Source organism: Gopherus flavomarginatus, chromosome 4, assembly GCF_025201925.1.
Source record: "Gopherus flavomarginatus isolate rGopFla2 chromosome 4, rGopFla2.mat.asm, whole genome shotgun sequence".
Taxonomy (NCBI): domain Eukaryota; kingdom Metazoa; phylum Chordata; order Testudines; family Testudinidae; genus Gopherus; species Gopherus flavomarginatus.
This window is the reverse complement of record NC_066620.1, coordinates 107,002,367-107,019,975: the sequence shown is the minus strand read 5'-3', so window position 1 is coordinate 107,019,975 and position 17,609 is coordinate 107,002,367. Positions and strand designations below refer to the sequence as shown.

The 17,609-nt window shown below is 40.1% G+C and overlaps 1 protein-coding gene across 1 annotated transcript in view; it reads left to right on the top strand.

Moving 5' to 3' along the window:
* The window catches only part of UTRN (utrophin), a 565,218-nt gene that overhangs the window by 91,823 nt on the left and 455,786 nt on the right, over window positions 1-17,609 (top strand). The window contains exons 14-20 of the mRNA XM_050949465.1: window positions 752-859; window positions 1,441-1,620; window positions 3,001-3,170; window positions 6,903-7,026; window positions 10,094-10,181; window positions 16,316-16,554; window positions 16,801-16,981. Of these exons, the coding sequence (XP_050805422.1) occupies window positions 752-859; window positions 1,441-1,620; window positions 3,001-3,170; window positions 6,903-7,026; window positions 10,094-10,181; window positions 16,316-16,554; window positions 16,801-16,981 (1,090 nt within the window). The remainder of the gene's footprint in view (window positions 1-751; window positions 860-1,440; window positions 1,621-3,000; window positions 3,171-6,902; window positions 7,027-10,093; window positions 10,182-16,315; window positions 16,555-16,800; window positions 16,982-17,609) is intronic.

Here is a 17,609-nt window from a genome sequence, read left to right as displayed (position 1 = left end):
CCTGTGGTTCTTAAACTGTGGTCCATGGAGTGTTGGATGATACATGGGCAGCTTCTCATTGCTTCCAGCTGTTAAGTTATATTAAAAGAAGCTAATATACAGTACTAACGTTTTTTCACATAAGGCGTAATGGTTGCCATAACAATGGTATTTGACCACTAATGAGGAAGGACAGTGGTCTTCACAATTCCAGATGAGATGGGTGGAAAAGCTGAGACAGTTTCTCCACACTATGAAAAAGTTAGAGCCCTTCTCATTTGTGGTGTTCGACAGTAGTGTATCCTTACAGCGTCAGTCTCTGTCTCTAGCAGTTTGTGAGGCATTGCCTGCTAAAGCTGTGTTGAAGTTGAGAAAGATTCAAGGATGGTAATTAGAATGTCGTGATTTGAAAGTTGATTGTGACAAACTGCCAAGGCTAGAAACACTGAAAGGTCCAGAGAGCAAGCTTTTTGGAGCACTAGGCCTGCTAGTGATGAGAAGGAAAATAGATTATTCTAAATATTTCACTATATTTAACTCTGGTATAATAATTTGTAAATGTAGGCTGGATTTCTGGCAGATCTCTAATCTGATATTCTTTTATCTCTGCATGTGTGCTACTCCCATTAACGCCAATAGGAGTTTGATGCATGTAAGGATTGCAGAACAGTGGTGGTGTGATCTAACAGGAAGATCTGAAAGGAGTAATTTGCCATTAGTTGTTTGACACGGTAGTATGTTTCAGAAGTGCTGTATTCTTTTTCCTCTGCAGTGCTTGTTGAAAGCTTGGTTAACTGACAAAGAGGAGGCTTTAAATAAAGTCCAAACAAGGAACTTCAGAGATCAAACAGAGCTGAGTGTGAATGTTCGAAAACTGGCAGTGAGTATTCCTATCCTGGTCTTCCCTGTCAATTTAAACAACATGAGTAAGTAACATGTTGTTGGCCTGACTTCATTTGACATCAGTAGGAGCTGTGAACATTCGGCATCTTTGAAAATGAGGCCATACATTCCCTCCTTATGTTTGTCAAAGTCCTTCATGGAGTTCTTTCTTTGTAAAATAGCATCTGTTTTGAGTATTTAACTTATTGTGGCAAACTCTGGTTCTCTGTGCTGCATTATGACCAGTTGCCTTTGTGGTCAACAGTTCCCATTGTTTCACTGAAGACTGTCAGTAAAAGACACTTTCCATAGTTCCCAGTGCTAGCTAAGACCTATGCAAAATTTTGTAGTAAATGTACTCTTGAATACTCTACAATATAATAGCTGATTCTGGGGCTGATTCTTTTTAAAAATTTCTTTCTCTTGTTGCATGATAAAGAATTGTGTTTTTGAAACACATAGATCATGGGATAAGTTTGTCTATGGAAATAAGAGAATTTGAATAAAATCTGGGAAGTGGTGGGAAAATATTTAGGATCTTTAAGTGAAAACAGTTAATGGATTTTTTTAAAATGACAGATTTTGAAGGAAGATATGGGAATGAAGCGTCAAATGCTAGATCAGTTAAGTGAGGTTGGTCAGGATGTGGCACAGCTCCTTGGGAATAACAGGGCTTCAAAGAAAATTGACAGTGATCTGGAAGAACTAACTCAGAGGTGGGACAGCTTAGTTCAGAAGCTTGAGGACTTCTCTAATCAGGTAAGCAAACAATATTAAATTGTCTTTCAATCCTTGATGTGTCCTTTGGCACCAGCTTTGGTAAAGGAAGGTTCATGCAATTACTTATGCCTAAATTAATCCATAATGTAATTCTGTGGACTTCCCTTGGTCTGTCAGAGCCCAAATTTATTACCCTTTTGGACACAGCTGTGTGAGGCCCAATTTCTACCACTCAGGTTGGGGGAGGGAAGGGGGCAGGGCCGGCTCCAGGCACCAGCATAGGAAGCAGGTGCTTGGGGCTGCCAATTCAAAGAGGCGGCACGTTTGGGTCTTCGGAGGGAATTCGGTGGCGAGTTCCTCATTTCCTTTCTTCCTCTTTGAGCTGCCACCAAAGAGGAAGAGAGGGAAGAGCTGCTGCCGAAGAAGTGGCGCAATGGAGCTGCCACTGAAGTGCCACCACTTGTCTTTTTTGCCGCTTGGGGTGGCAGAGAAGCTGGAGCCTGCCCTGGAGGGGGGCCTCATTAATATCTTTATCTTTATTTTTTACTGGTGGACAAAATAGTTTATTTTATATTGTTGGGAATTTTATTGATTATGTTGTTGTAAGGGTGCTGAGATTTGGCTGAATTGGTGATACTGTAGAAGTCAGAATAAATAAGTACATGGAATCATACTAAGGTTGAATTTAGACCTTGTGATTTTTCTCAATATGGTACAGATTTACCATGATATATTGAAATTATAGACACAAATATTTATATTGGCATGCAAGAATAAGAACAAGGCTTGCGTGTTTACACCATATCTTACTATTTAGGGCTCTAGTTAGTATTTCTTTCTTTCACAAAACTCCCATTCAGTAAGGAGTGCTGAGTAAGCTAGGCCACATTTCTGAAAAAGACTTAATCATGTGCTTGACTTTGACTATCTAGAGCACTCCCATGAGTCCAGTTCAAAGCCCTGTACAGTTAATAGACTCCCATTGATGGTAATGGACCTTGGATTGCGTGTCAATTTTTGCATAGTTGGAGTCTAGTTGTGATGAACTGGCAGCATAAGCGTTTATAAAGTTTTGTGTTATACTTCAAAAAAAACAACTCCTTCAACTGTCTCCCCTTCCCTCCCCCGAGTGTTTGGTTTTTACTGGTGAATGAAAATCTGTCATTGGCTTTGTTGGTTATATTTACTCAATCTGCTGCAAACTTTCAGTCAATTTGAGAGTTTTGATGCTTAGTTTCCCCATCTGGAAGAATTAGGATAATGTTACTTACTTCTGTCTACGGATAAGAAGGGCTAAATGTGTGAGGAGTTGTTTTTATTGGTAAATGGGTTTGAATGATATGTAAATGTAATTGGAAAAAAATGCACAGAGAATTTCTACCGTAAAGAATAAACTCTTTGCTAAATCATTTTGTGTAGGTAACACAGGCGGTGGGAAATATAGGAGTGTCCCAAGTGTCACAGAAGACAGATACAGAAATGATTTCTGTAAAGGAGCAGCTAATGGTAAAACAATACAGACAGGAACTACCACCACCTCCACCACCAAAGAAAAGGCAGATACCCGTGGATATTGGAGCAAAAAAAAGGTAAGAATACATTATTGGTATTTGTTACTCACTAGATAATATTTTAAACTTATTTTCCTTAGTCATTATATATGAAATTGTCTCAATGCAAATAAGAAATATCTATAACCTCTAGTGCTCGATGAAATTTTTCAGCCAAAACTTATTTTAAACAAAAAATGCAAGTTTGGTTTGACCAAAACATTTTGCGTACTTGTAAAATTGTTTGTTTTTGATTCAAAATGATTTAATTTTGAAATTCACTTTAAATTTTTTTAAGAAGTAGTTAAAATTTTGAGATTTTAAAAAACATCTTTTTTTTCCCCCCAACTTTTTGATTTGCCAAAAATTTTGTGTCAGGTTGACTCAACTATTGTTTTTTGATTCTTCCGCTCCCCTCCCTCCCCGAACGGCCAATGAGTCAAAAAAAAATTTGTTGTTTTCACATATTGTCTCTTAATTGTCACATAACTGGGAGCCCCAATTATGCTTGGTTGGTCCCCTCCTCTGACAGTGACATGTACTCTGCATTGCGTTTCCATTTGTGCACAGGTTACACAAAATATTATGGAAATTGGTGTGCAACAAATAATCATGAATTTTTCCACAAGTCAAAAAGTGAAGGAGAGGAGGCTGAGGGAACTGGGGTTATTTAGTCTGCAGAAGAGAAGAGTAGGGGGAGGATTTGATAGCAGCCTTCAACTGCTTGAAGCGGGGTTCCAAAGAGGATGTTAGGAAACACTGTTTCACTAGGAGGGTGATGAAGCACTGAAATGGGTTGCCTAGGGAGGTGGAAGAATCTATATCCTTCAAGATTTTTAAGGCCCAGCTTGACAAAGCCCTGGCTGGGATGATTTAGTTGGTGTTCGTCCTGCTTTGAGCAGGGTATTGGACTAGATGACTTCCTGAAATCTCTTCTAGTCCTAATATTCTTTGATTCTATGTATCTCCATATTATTATTATTATTATTATTATTTATTAAAGCATTTTCTCATAGACCTGAGTTCTGTTTGTAGCTCTGGCCTGGTCCACACTATGCTGTTAAACCGATTTTAACAGAGTTAAATCAATTTAATGCTGCACCTGTCCACACTACACTGCTCTTTATAACGATTTAAAGGGCTCTTTAAATCGATTTCTGTACTCCTACAAAACGAGAGGAGTAATGCTAAAATCGATATTACTATATCGATTTAGGTTAGTGTGGACGCAAATCAATGTTATTGGCCTCATTATTTTACAGTAGCTACCCACAGTGTACCGCTCCAGAAATCGACGCTAGCCTCGGACCACGGACGCATACCACCGAATTAATGTGCCTAGTGTGGACGCGCACAATTGACTTTATAATATCTGTTTTATAAAATTGGTTTAAGCTAATTCGAATTTATCCTGTAGTGTAGACATACCCTCTGTGACTGCTGCACCATGTGGTTTTTGTGGAAGTCATTCACTATCTGGTTTTCAGAGCTACAGACCACCTGCAGATCTTGTTTAACTTCAAATAGAGTTCTGGGTGCTCAAGACTTCTGAAAAATGTGGTGGTCAGCCCCTCTGTGCCTCAGTTTCCCCATTGAAAAATGGAGAGAATTTCCTTTGTAAAGCACTTTTAGATCTTTAAGTGAAAAGCATCATCCAAATGCCAAGTAATATTTATTTTATTTAGTAATACATAACCTTAATTTATTATTTACTTCTAATTGTGTTAAAATACATTGTTGCAACTATTTGGACAGAAAAACTGGTGGTCTTCCCCCAGCTTTCCTATATATTTAATGTATTGAGGTCTCATTGGTAGGAACTCACCGTTGTGGGTTTTTTTTTTAAAGCAAAATGTATTTTAGTGTCCTTTATAAAATATTGTAACTAAAACTAGATTACTATGGTCAAGATAAATGAACAGAGTAAATGCTGTGCATGCATATGTCTTACCCTTGCCATTTTCCGTTTACTCTCCATTTTGAAAAATTCAGTAATTTATCTGACCAGCGGTTTGGCTTCTGTACGTCATTAATATTAGAGGCCTGAGCCAAGAGCAGGGCTTTACTGTGCTAGGTGCTGTTCATTCACATAATGAGAAATAACTGTATCTTTTATAGCTTAAAATATCCCCATTTTAAAGATGAGAGAACTAAAGCACAGAGAGAGAAAGGAACTTGCATGAAGTCGCCTGACAAGTCTGTAGCACAGTGTCTGATTGAACCCAGAGCACCTTAGTCCCAGTCTGATGCCATAACCATAATATCATCTTTCTCTGTTTACAGTTCTTGAATTAGAGGTTCATGATGCTATATATATGTGTGTATGTATATATAATAATTTTTTTTTTTTTTGCTTTTTAAGAAAGTGATTGATTCTGCCTCATTTTCCTGTCTCCCTTTACTAGTGTTAAAGCTGTATCAGAGAATGAAGTCGGTAAAAACAGGTTAAACTTTCAGTTGCTTTTTTTGCCACTTCCCTATAACACAAGTTTGAGCCAATAAGTGAACAATGGCAGGAAACCTGCAAATTCTCCCACAAACAGTTTGACTGACTTAACAGTAACTTGCTCAAATACATTTGTTAGTCTCTAAGGTGCCACAAGTACTCCTGTTCTTTTTGCTGGAATTAGTTTCTTACTGGGTTGATTACAGGCTGTTGTTCTGCATTAGGGTTTGTCTGCGTGGGAAAGTAACAAGTGTGATTTTAAACCAATATAATTAAACTGGTATAGTCCTCATACATAGCCTTATAAGAGTGTTTGTTTTATTTTATTTTTCCTTGTTTAATTTGTCACTTTGGAAATGGTTTAAACTAAAAACGCCACTCTCACAGTGAGCTGTTCTGGTATAAATATGTTGGTTTAAATTCACACCTTAGCTGATACTGACTTAGCTTTCCTGTTTAGACCAGCCCTTAGTGTAGCTGAAGAGCAGTTTGCCCTGGATTCCGCAGGAGCCCCACGAACCCTAACCTGGCGACAGTCCAGGTCTTCAGCGGCATTTTGGCGGTGAGGGGCCCTTCAGTTGCTCCAGGTCTTCGGCAGCATTTCGGTGGCAGGGGGCCCTTCAGTGCTGCCGAAGACGCGGAGTGACTGAAGGGCCACCCGCTGCTGAAATGCGACCGAAGACCTGGGACCGCTGCTGGGAGAATATAAGCGCCGTAGCTCCACCGCTTTGCCCCAGGCCACCTGAATCCTCTGGGTGGCCCTGATTATAAGCTATTTCTCAATCAGCTGATCATTTCTAATGCCTTTGCTAGCTGCTCTGAGTTATTATGTAATTCTTTAGCAGCAGGTTCTTCATTTAAGCTAACTTTACAAATTTTTGCAGAGTTTGGAACAAAAATATAGTCCTTAGTTGTCTGTCATTCATATTTTTAGTTTAGTTTTGTTTTTTAGGGAAACCTTATGCTTACAAGCCTTGTAAGATTCATCCTATAGGACTGTATGTTAATAGAAATAGTAATCATGTGTTGTAAGGTATCATCTGTAAAATGAGAAAGCAAAAGGTACCGTTGCATCAAAGTTCATGCAAAGGAAATAGATGACGATGAAATTGTTTTCACTGTGGCAGTTTGATGAAGAGTCTGTAAGCAGTGAGATTTGTCGCTACTCGCTTGTGGTAGGGCAGTAATGTGAAAATACATGAATGCATGTGTGCCACCTTGCTTTCTCAATATTGATGGAGGAACATGAGGAACTTAATAAAAGACACAATGGCTGAATGGGGAGAAAAAAATGATGAAAAATGTTATCTGACCTTTTAAACCAGGTTTGATTCTGAAAATGCTGAGCTGTTGAACTGGATTTTGAAATCAAAAGCTGCCATTCAGGCCATAGAGATCAAAGAATACAAGAAGATGAGAGAGACTGCAAACATGAAAGAAAAGTTTAAGGTAAACTAAGAAGGTGGAAGGATGTTTCAGTGAATAGTTTGTCAGTTTTCGCTTCCTATCAGCTAGAGGTACAGTCTGATCTGAGAGCTTTCTGTGGATTAAGTCCCATTGTTAAATGGTTCTGGAATGCTGGACAAACGTGGAACTCTCTGGCTATGGGTCATGCATACTGATTTACTGGGAGGAGTGTTTTTCCTTTTTTTTGCTAATATCCACCTTCAGTGTAGTAATAGGAATTGCATTTCTAGAGGATTATTGTATTTTCTAGCGAGCTACTTATTTTAGCCCCATGGCTGACAGCTGGAGATGGGGACCTATTTGAAAACACTCAAGTAACATTGAGAAAGTATAGAGCTGTGCAGTCTCTACACACAATCCCCTGGAGGTATATATTGACCCTCGACCCACCCTGTCCCTCAGAAGAGCCTGAAGTGTTTTATTGCTAAAGTAACTGGAATCTTACTACTTACAATCTTAGCATAGGTCAGAGTCCCTGTAATTATACCCTTTATACAGTACTGTTGCTATAAAACTGTCACCAACCTGTGAGCCAGTGTAGAATTTACAAGACCCTGTGGAGCTATGCCTACTCTGTCTTGAATTCATGCCACTGGAAGAGTGAATCCTTGTGATTTTTTTTGTTTTTTTTTAAATAAGCATTGTCTTTGTAAAAGCTTACTGGAATATTAGCAGCACTTGAATCTGCTTGTGGAATTAATCCAGAAGGAGGCTCACTTCTGAGTAGACTCCAGTGCAAAAAGATGACATTGAGGCTATATGGAAGGATGTTGTAGCTGCTGCTATTATTATTATTATTATTATTATTAATCATTATTTATAAAGCTCCATAAATGTGCAAGGCTCTTCACAAAACAGAGTCCCTGCCCAGAAGAGTTTACAGTCTGATCCCAATTCTGTAATTTACAACATTCAGACGGCATGCTCCTCTGTGGAGCCCCATTTAAGTAAGGGTTCCAGGGAAGTATAGCAGTTCACCTGTCTGTTGTCAATTGCAGGCTTGGAGCCTCTGTTAAGACAAGAGGTAGAAGAAGGTGACAAACATGGAGAAAAGTTAATGGAGAAAAGGATGAGTGTGCAAACATTAAGTTCATAGGTCACTGGCATGTATCAAGGGGGTTTATAGTTAAAAAATAAATAAATTTAACTTTAGACTGTGGCTTGTATATCTCCTTGAAGAGATGCATTTTGAGGGGGAACTGGAAGGAGGGATAGATGCATGGCAGAAGAGGGAGTAGCCAGGGGCTTCTTGGCATGTGTGTGATTTAAAAAAAATTTAAAAAAAAAACCAGTTAATGTGGGTAAAGGATGTGAAGGGTTATTCAGCTGAGCTGCTTGACCTGAGCAAAACAGACATGTTGGGGAATGAAAAGGAGAGAAGAGCTAAGACGGGAGATGGAGCCACTCCAGTTTCAATATGACAGACCTATATTTACTAATACGTTAAAGAAGCCAGTCTGAACCAATAATTTCCCCCGGGCCTCCAATTTAAAAAAGAAGGAAAAAGGGAAATGATTTTGACAGTTTTGATTAAGAAATTAAATTCAAGTTTGGGGAGTTAGTATTCAGGGCTCTCCACAGAGCTGGCACAGGTTATCTGAGGAACCATCTCCCTTTATGCAGTCACACTGGAGCAATACAACCATTAGTACAGAGGACAGGTTTCTAGGCCTTCAGCCCAGTGTTACATTCTGGGAGTGAAGTCTGCATCAAAAGGACCGTGACTCTCTCTGCCTTCGCACCACATTTGAAAGCTCGTTAATTCGACTCAGATTTCTCTCATTACTCAATTATTTAAAAAAAAAAAAGCTTTTTTGGGGGAAATGGTAGGAGGGAGAAGAAGCTTCAGTTGTTTGAAAGAATTAACACTTCCATTTCTCATGATGAGTGTAGTATGAAGGGGGAAAAAATATGCCTGGAGCGCTGATCTTGCAAGCACTAAAGCATTCTCAAAAGAACAAATTAAAAACGTATAGGCAGGGCAAGCTGGAGAAGCTTGCATCTGCAATATCTGCTTGCTAGGTGAATTGGAAGCTTCAGATTTCACAGGATTCGATGCATTCTTTAACAGAATAACATTCTCCTGCAGGGCCAGCTCTGCCACTCGCAATGTAAATTACTGCAGTTAGCTCTACTCAGTGGATAACACTGTCCACTTACTGTTAATTTGGGGCCCAATCTTACTCCTGTGAATTTATGAAAGTTTGCCAGTGACATTTAGGAGACCAAAATGAGGCTCTTTAAGGCACACACATTTAACTGGAAGGAACATGGGAGTCAAGCGTTCAAGAATAAAAGGCCAGGAAATTTTGCCGATTGTCTGTCTGAATTTGACTTGGACTAAACATAATAAACATGGATCAAACAAAAAACCAAGAGTGCTACAATAACACAAGGAATAAAATTGCAGTGTTTTATCAACTGCTTGCAACCGGCACTGGGAGAAATGCTTGTGTTGGCTTTAAATGCAGGGAACAAAATATTCCATGGGGAGCCAGTATAGAGGTGTAGTGTGGTGTGCTCTTTCTGGCCCATGTTGCTGAGTAAATGGGATGTTACCTTCACCTCATTGTTTTCTTCTGAGATTTCCAATGAAGGTGTTTATTTTTACTGTATTTTTTAATACAAATTTAACTGAAAAGTCACTTTCCCATGGGGTGCTGAATGACTACCGAATAGTTAGTCACATGCAGCATGTTTCAGGTTTGAATTGGAATTTATATATGAAGGTTTCCACATCTCATTATCACTGGCTAACCAGACTGTTTTGGTCACCTTTTATTTTTGGTATCATGATACTATGATTAACCATTTTTTGTGACCAGTAAGTATTACTGTATAATACAGTTTGGCATTAGTTTCTGAAGTGAATGTCACTAACAAACACTCAAAGATATGTTGCTGTTTGCAACTGGAATCTCCTGCAAGAAATCCCGAATTACCTGGGAAGTGGTAGAGAAGTATGTATTATGTGCTGTACTGAAAAAGTTTGTGTCAATTCAAATGCCCATCTTTGAAACAACGTTCTTTGTTGGGATTTGATTTGCAGGCCCTAAAAAATGAAATGGCCGAGAAAAGCCAGCGGTTAGATGATTTGAGCCAAAGTGGACAGAATCTGTTGGCTCAAATGGGAAAAGGTAAGAGATCTTTAAAGTTCTTTCATTTTGTTTTGGTGGAGGCAAGTGATTTAAGCACTTGACGGAGTAGAAGCAGAGACATTTACTGAAGGTACTTTTTCCAGATGAAGCCTTTCTTCAACTCTTTATCTTCTAGAGAGAGATGAATGGGTCTTAATTGGTCTTTATGAACACAATGCATGTGACTGTTAACCAAACTTATGAAAGATCAGCTCTGAAAACATTTCTCTAAAGTAGCATGTGTCCATTCACTTCGTCTTAGGGCTTCTGTTTTATTTCCATTCATCTGAAGATGTTGAAAAAGGCAACATTAAAATTATGTATTGTTCTTTTGGAATCTTACACAAAGAATTTGTCTTCAAGACTTTTATATGTTATTGGCCTGCTATTTTAGGGCAAAGTTTGGATTGGACAAATATCAGTGTATCTGTCTCTGAATATTTGTCTGCTTTATGCATGTCTGTGATTCAGTGTAAAAATTCTTTTCAGTGTGCTCGGGTAATACAGTCACTACCCATGGTACAAAGGCAAAAGAGATGATCATACCTTGAGCCGTAATCTGAGTGAATGATTGTTAAAACCCCAACTTCTGAAAACTTACAGTTAACATGAATGAAAACTGGATCTTTTAGCCATGCCAAAGGATTGCTAGATAATAATTCCAATAAATAGAATGAAATGCTGTCAGTAAAGCATATCTCATTCTCCTGTAAAGCAGCTCTTCACGTACTCTGGAGACAGAATGTTGGTTGCTCTGGAGTCTAGTCCACAATTGCACTCTGGTACCATAGTTATGATTAGCAGAGTCCTCAGCTAGTCAAAGGGGTAGTGTCTGTGTATGCCACACGTGCATTACATGCCCAAGGATTGGCTGTGCTCTCAGGATGATTCTGTCTGGTCTCTGAACACTCATGGAGGACATCATCTTGTAGAACCAGGTGGCATTCTCCACACCATGTGACCTCACGCACAAGAGGTTATGCCACATGTTCTACAAAATGAGATCCTTCGCACATACAAGGTCATGACCTCACATACACATGTAGAGTTGCATTCCTTACTAAAAATGTCATGGTGCACACGGCTGATGTTGACCATTTTTTCTGATAGACTTTGTAAAACTTCTGCCAGGCTTCCCAAAATTTGGGCTTTTCCCACTCAGAAAGCCCTCATTTGCTCGGAGTCTCTAGCCAGACGATTCTTTTCCTGCTAGGGGTGAAATCTCTAATTTTGTTAGTGACCTGGTGTCACGTTCTGGGATGCAGTCCAGACCAGTGAGAGGTTGTCATTGTCTGTCCCTGTACCTTAGGGGTGTCTCAATGCTTTGCTGCTGTTGCTCCCCACCTGGGCCTTTCACAACCAGCTTACCAGCACGCAGATTGCACCCTGAGTGTCTGTGCTAGACAGCTCTGGTTCAGCAGCACTGACCTCAGCAGCCGGTCTATGTTCCTACTCTAGATTCCACTAGCCATGGTTGCTACTTGCAGAGTGACTCCAGTCCCAGATTTTCCCAAAACCATGTGTTCTGCAATGTCCAACCCTCTCCTGGTAGTTCAGAGAAATATGGTTTATTTAAAGACACACAAACACATCACAGCTTATTAATTAATGCACATTTTTATTTAAACACAGTACTGAGTTGGTTTATGGTAAAGTGAAATAAATTTTTAAACAAAATTAGGATTCATAGAGACAAGGTGGGTGAGGCAATATCTTTCATTGGATCAACTTCTGATAGTCAGAGAGACAAGCTTTGAAACCACACAGAGCTCTTCTTCAGGTCTAAGAAAGGTACTCTGAGCATCACGGCTAAATGCAAGATGGAACAGATTGTTTAGCATAAGTAGTTAGCACACGTTCTTAGGGACCATTCAAGGTTGAGTAGCTCATTAATGTTTCTGCAGTCACAGGACAAAAAGAGGTGTCCATGATTTTTAGTATCTAGCAGAGCTATGAATTTAAGCTGCCAGGCTCATCTTTTGAAAGTGTTGTGTAGGTTTCTTTGAGGATGAGGATTGATAGGTCAGAAATAGGTTGATCACTTTATGAAGTGTGTTCATCCACAGGTGATAGAGTGGTTTTTGCCTTATCATTTTCCCTGTGTGAGTTCATTCAAGAGCATAGGGCTTGTCTGGTTTCATCCACATAGTTGTTGGGGCATTTAGTGCACTGACTGAGGTATACCACATCTTGATAGGCATGCATAGGATCTGTGGATCTTGAAAAGTGTTATGGGGAGTTTTGATCTTTGTGGTGGTGAAGATAAGTCTGCAAATTTTGCGTCTGGTGCCACTTTAAGTTAGTGTGCCCTGGTCTGTGGGGAGCTTGCTTCTGACGAGGAGTTTGGAGAGGCAAGGGGTGGTGTTTGAAGGCCAGAAGTGGAATTCAGGAAAGATTTTCTTTGGGATGGGGTCCTTATTGAGTATGGTTTGTTGTTTGATACCCCATATTGGTTCAAATGTGGGGTGGCAGGTGAAAACTAGGGGTGTGCAATTGGATGGTTCTTCTGGGGTATTTGGGTGGCTTGTTCCATGCTTTGACATACTTCCCTGGTGGATTGTCCTTGTTTGGAGAAAGCGGCTTTAAGGGTGTTAAGGTGTATATCCCAGACTTTAAGTGAGTTAAAATTTAAGGAATGAAGATAGTTATAAGGAAAACAAAATAAAATATGCTTCTAAAAGTCTAAATCTTAATCTAGCAAGGTACAGGCTTTGTTCGAGATGGTTTCTCTCGCGAGCCATTCTTCTTCCCAGCCACGTCTGACTTTCCCTCAATAAGGACCTTCCACAAAAGTAGAAGGTACTAGCTTCCCTTGTTGTCTTAGGTGAAAGATCTTTGCCTAAGCAGGTTACTCACCTATGCTTGGTTCCAGAGATTTCAACCACCACTTGGTTGAAGGACATCCTCCCTGCTTGCATGAATTCTGACCTCTTGTATTGTCTAGTGATGGATGACAAAGACAGCTTCTGTCCTTACTTATATGTTCCAAAATTCAATGATTTTGAGCAGGTCTATCCTTAAAATGCTACATTTGCACAACTGCAGTGTTTAAGTGAAGATTGTCATATGCCGATGGGAGAGCTTCTCCTGTCGGTGTAGTTAATCCACCTACCTGAGAGGCGGTAGCCATGTTGATGGGAAAAGCTCTCCTGTTGGCATAGGGGGTTAGCTCAGTATAACCATGTTGAGCAGGGGTGTGAAAAATCCACACCTCTGAGCAATGTAATTTATACCGATATAGGTCTGTAAGTTATGGTACATCTACACTATGGGATTATTCCGATTTTACATAAACCAGTTTTGTAAAACAGATTGTATAAAGTCGAGTGCACGCGCCCACATTAGGCAATTAATTCGGCAGTGTGCGTCCATGGTCCGAGGCTATCGTCAATTTCTGGAACGTTGCACTGTGGGTAGCTATCCTGTAGCTATCCCATAGTTCCCGCAGTCTCCCCCTCCGCTTGGAATTCTGGGTTGAGATCCCAGTGCCTGATGGGGCAAAAATTACTGTCGCGGGTGGTTCTGGGTACAGCCTCACCCCTCCCTCCCTGAAAGCAGCAGACAACCGTTTCGCGCCTTTTTTCCTGGGTGAACTATGCAGACGCCATAGCACGGCAAGCATGGACCCTGCTCAGATCAATACTGCAATCATGGACGTTGTAAACACCTCGCACATTCTGGTGCAGTCTATGCTGAATCAAGACCTGCAAAGCCAGGCGAGGAGGCGGCAGCTACGGCAGCGCCCCGACGAGAGTGATGAGGACGTGGACACAGAATTCTCTCAAACCGCGGGCCCCTGCACTTTGGAGATCCTGCTGGTAATGGGGCAGGTTCTAGCTATTGAACGCCGATTTTGGGCCCGGGAAACAAGCACAGACTGGTGGGACCGCAACAGGCAAACAGCCCAGTAGGAATGGCCATCTCTGTCCCCTTAAATTCCTGAATTTCAACCAGGTTATCATGAACAATATCACTCTCCTGAGGATAACACGGCAAGATAAAGAGCGGATATTGCTTAAATGCCAGCAATCACCAGGACCATGCGCAGCTATGCTTTGTCATGCAGTGATACCCGATTACCACACCATGCATGTAGCAAGTAAAGTGTCCTATTATGGGGGACGGAATAAGGCTGCCTTACCCAGAAACCTTCTGCAAAGGCTTTTGGAGTACCTCCAGGAGCGCTTCATGGAGATGTCCCTGGAGGATTTCTGCTCCATCATCAGACATGTTAACAAACTTTTCCAATAATTGTACTGGCCACGAATGCATCCCAAGTCCTCAGGGCAAATCAATCATTAAAAAACGCTTGCTTTTAAACCATGTTTTATATTTACAGAGGTACATTCCCAGTCTTTATTCAAACCTAATTTAATAGTATCCAATTTGCAGATTAATTCCAGTTCTGCAGTTTCTCATTGGAGTCTGTTTTTGAAGTTTTTTGTTGGAGAAATGTGACTTTTAGGTCCGTAATTGAGTGACTAGGGAGGTTGAAGTGGGGTACTCACAGTTATGGTTGGCCTGGGTCAACTGATTTGGGCTTGTGGGGCTCAGGCTGCAGGGCTAAAAATTGCTGTGTAGACATATGGGTTGTGATGCGTTGGATCACAGAACCCCCCTTGGGAGCTGCCACCTGATGTGCCAAAACTACTTCTGCCCCTGCTTTCCCTGCCAGTTCAGGACCTCAGCACTGTGTCTTGCTGAGCCAGACATGCCTGTCTGCTCCAACAGAGACCGATGGTCTGAATTACTTGCCCTCAAAGCTACAGACTTGACTGAAAGCAGCTAACAGAAGTGTTCTTGTTTTTAACCCTCAGATGCCCAACTCCCAATGGGGTCTAAAACCCAAATACGGTAAATTCCTTTTACCTTATATAAGGCTTATGCAAGGTAAACTCATAAATTGTTCACCCTTTATAACACTGATAGAGAGGTATGCACAGCAATTTGCTCTCTCCACCCCAGATATTAATACATACTCTGGGTTAATAAGTAAAAAGTGATTTTATTCAATACAGGAAGTAGGATTTAAGTGGTTCCAAGTAGTAACACAGAACAAAGTGAATTGCCAAGCAAAATACAATAAAACATGCAAGTCTATGTCTAATACAGTAAGAAACTGAATACAGATAAGATCTCACCCTCAGAGATGTTTCAATATGTTTCTTTCACAGATTGGATGCCTTCCTAGTCAAGGCACAATTCTTACTCCTGGTACAGCCCTTGTTCTGGCTCAGGTGGTAGCTAGGGAATTCTTCATGATGGCTCCTCCCTTTATTCTGTTCCACCTATTTATATATCTTTTGCATAAGGTGGGAATCTTTTGTCCCTCTCTGGGTTTCCACCCCCTTCTTCTCAATGGAAAGACACCAGGTTAAAGATGGATTCCAGTTCAGGTGATCACATGTCACTGTAAAACTTCATTGCCCACTTGCCAGCACACAGGTATACAAGAAGACTTACAGGTAAAACAGACCCATCTGCAGTCAATTGTCTTGGTTAATAGGAGTCATCAAGATTCCAAACCACCATTAATGGCCCACACTTTGCATAATTACAGTAGGCCCTCAGAGTTACATTCCATATTTCTAGTTTCAGATACAAGAGTGGTACATTTATACAAATAGGATGACCTCACTCAGATTATAAGCTTTGTAATGATATCTTACAAGAGTCCTTTTGCATGAAGCATATTTCAGTTACATCAGCATATTTTCATAAAATCATATAGAGTGCAACATCACACGGGGGACCATGAGGGTGGAGGATCCTGGAGCTTGGGCTGGAGCCCAAGCTGGAACATGTACGCGGTGATTTTTGGACTCCATGAGCCCAAATCAGCTGGCTTAGTCTAGTCATGTTTTTTATCCCTGTGTAGACATACCTTAAGTTTTACTTATAATATAAGCTTGAAATTAAAAGCCAAAATGCTTGTTACCACTATTAGACATAGTTTCAAGGAAGGCTGACTTGGAAGTAAAAAAAACAACAAAAAAACCACCTCTGTGATTTATAGATGAAACATGTATATGTTTGCATTAGTATAGCTGAAAAATGGAATGATTAGATATTTGTAAATCAAGATGTGCTGCAGTTTCTGTAACCACAATGGTTTATTTCCTTCATTGACACAGAGGGACTTTTTACTGAGGATGTGAAAAATGCCCTGGAGAAGATACTGACAGAGTGGAAAGAGGTGATAATGCACCTAGAGGAATTGGCAAGAAAGATACAATACCAGGATGAAATAAACACATACTTTAGGGAAATGGGAGAACTTGAGAAGATTGTAAATGAGAAGGAGGTGTGGCTAAAAAATGCCACTTCAACATCGCAACAGCCACCTTTAACAAACCTAAAAGAGTCATGTGAGGTAAGGTTGGCAACTTTGTTTACTTTGGTATTAAACTTCTGGAAGAACGGAATACCCCGGATTAGTTTAGCCTGTGTCAACAGTGTAAGGGTAATCATCTCAAAAGCACTCAAATCTCATTTAAAATTATGGGATTTAGATGCTTTTGAAAACTTTATCCTAAATCTGTTGAATAGTCATAGCACAAGTATTTATACAAAATGGTTTAAATGTATATCTTGTTTTGTTTTTGTTAATTTTTCACAGCGGGAGCTCACTCATCTGTTAAGTCTGTGCCCTCAAATAGAACATCAGACTGCTAGCTGTAAGGGGCTCACATCCCAACCTGATGCTCCAAATTTCATCCAAGACAGCTTGAGCAATATTACTGGTTGCTTCAGAACTGTCCGACGCAAATTGGAAGAACGACAGCAGCAGCTGAAGAAAGGTAAATATTCCATTTCTTCTATTTAAATCACATTGATGCCTCTCTTGATTCTGTCCTTTTTAAAAATCAGATTTTGATACATACTCTTTTGGTGCACAGTCTGATGAACTCAGAGCCTGGAAAGAACTGCTGCTGCACTATATAATATGCATGATTGTCTTGTGTCTTCATTGACACACTGCAAGTGCCATGTAGAATTTGTAGCTGTGTAGAAATATAAAAGTAGCTTTTCCATTTTCCTCTTTTATCCACAATATGACAGTCCGTTCTAAAAAAGTTTCCAGTTCTTTGTGTAGGTTACATTATAAGTCAGTGATATCCGGAGAGAGTTTCAGAAAATGATAGAAAGTGCTGAAAGGAATGATTAGAATGTCTGAAAGGTAATATAAGGACAGATTATTTCTCTTGATATATTTATAATAGTGCTCAGTATACTATGTAACGTTTTTAAAGAAATCTCTTGCAACTATTTTTGTCAAGGACAGTGCACCCCTTATGAAGATGCATAGTACACTGTTGGAACAATATATAATAAATTGAAAAAGTGATACATTTATCAGTCTGATTCTGTAATCCTTCACTCCGGCACTATTCCTATTGACTACAGTGGGAATTTGTAGGATTGTAG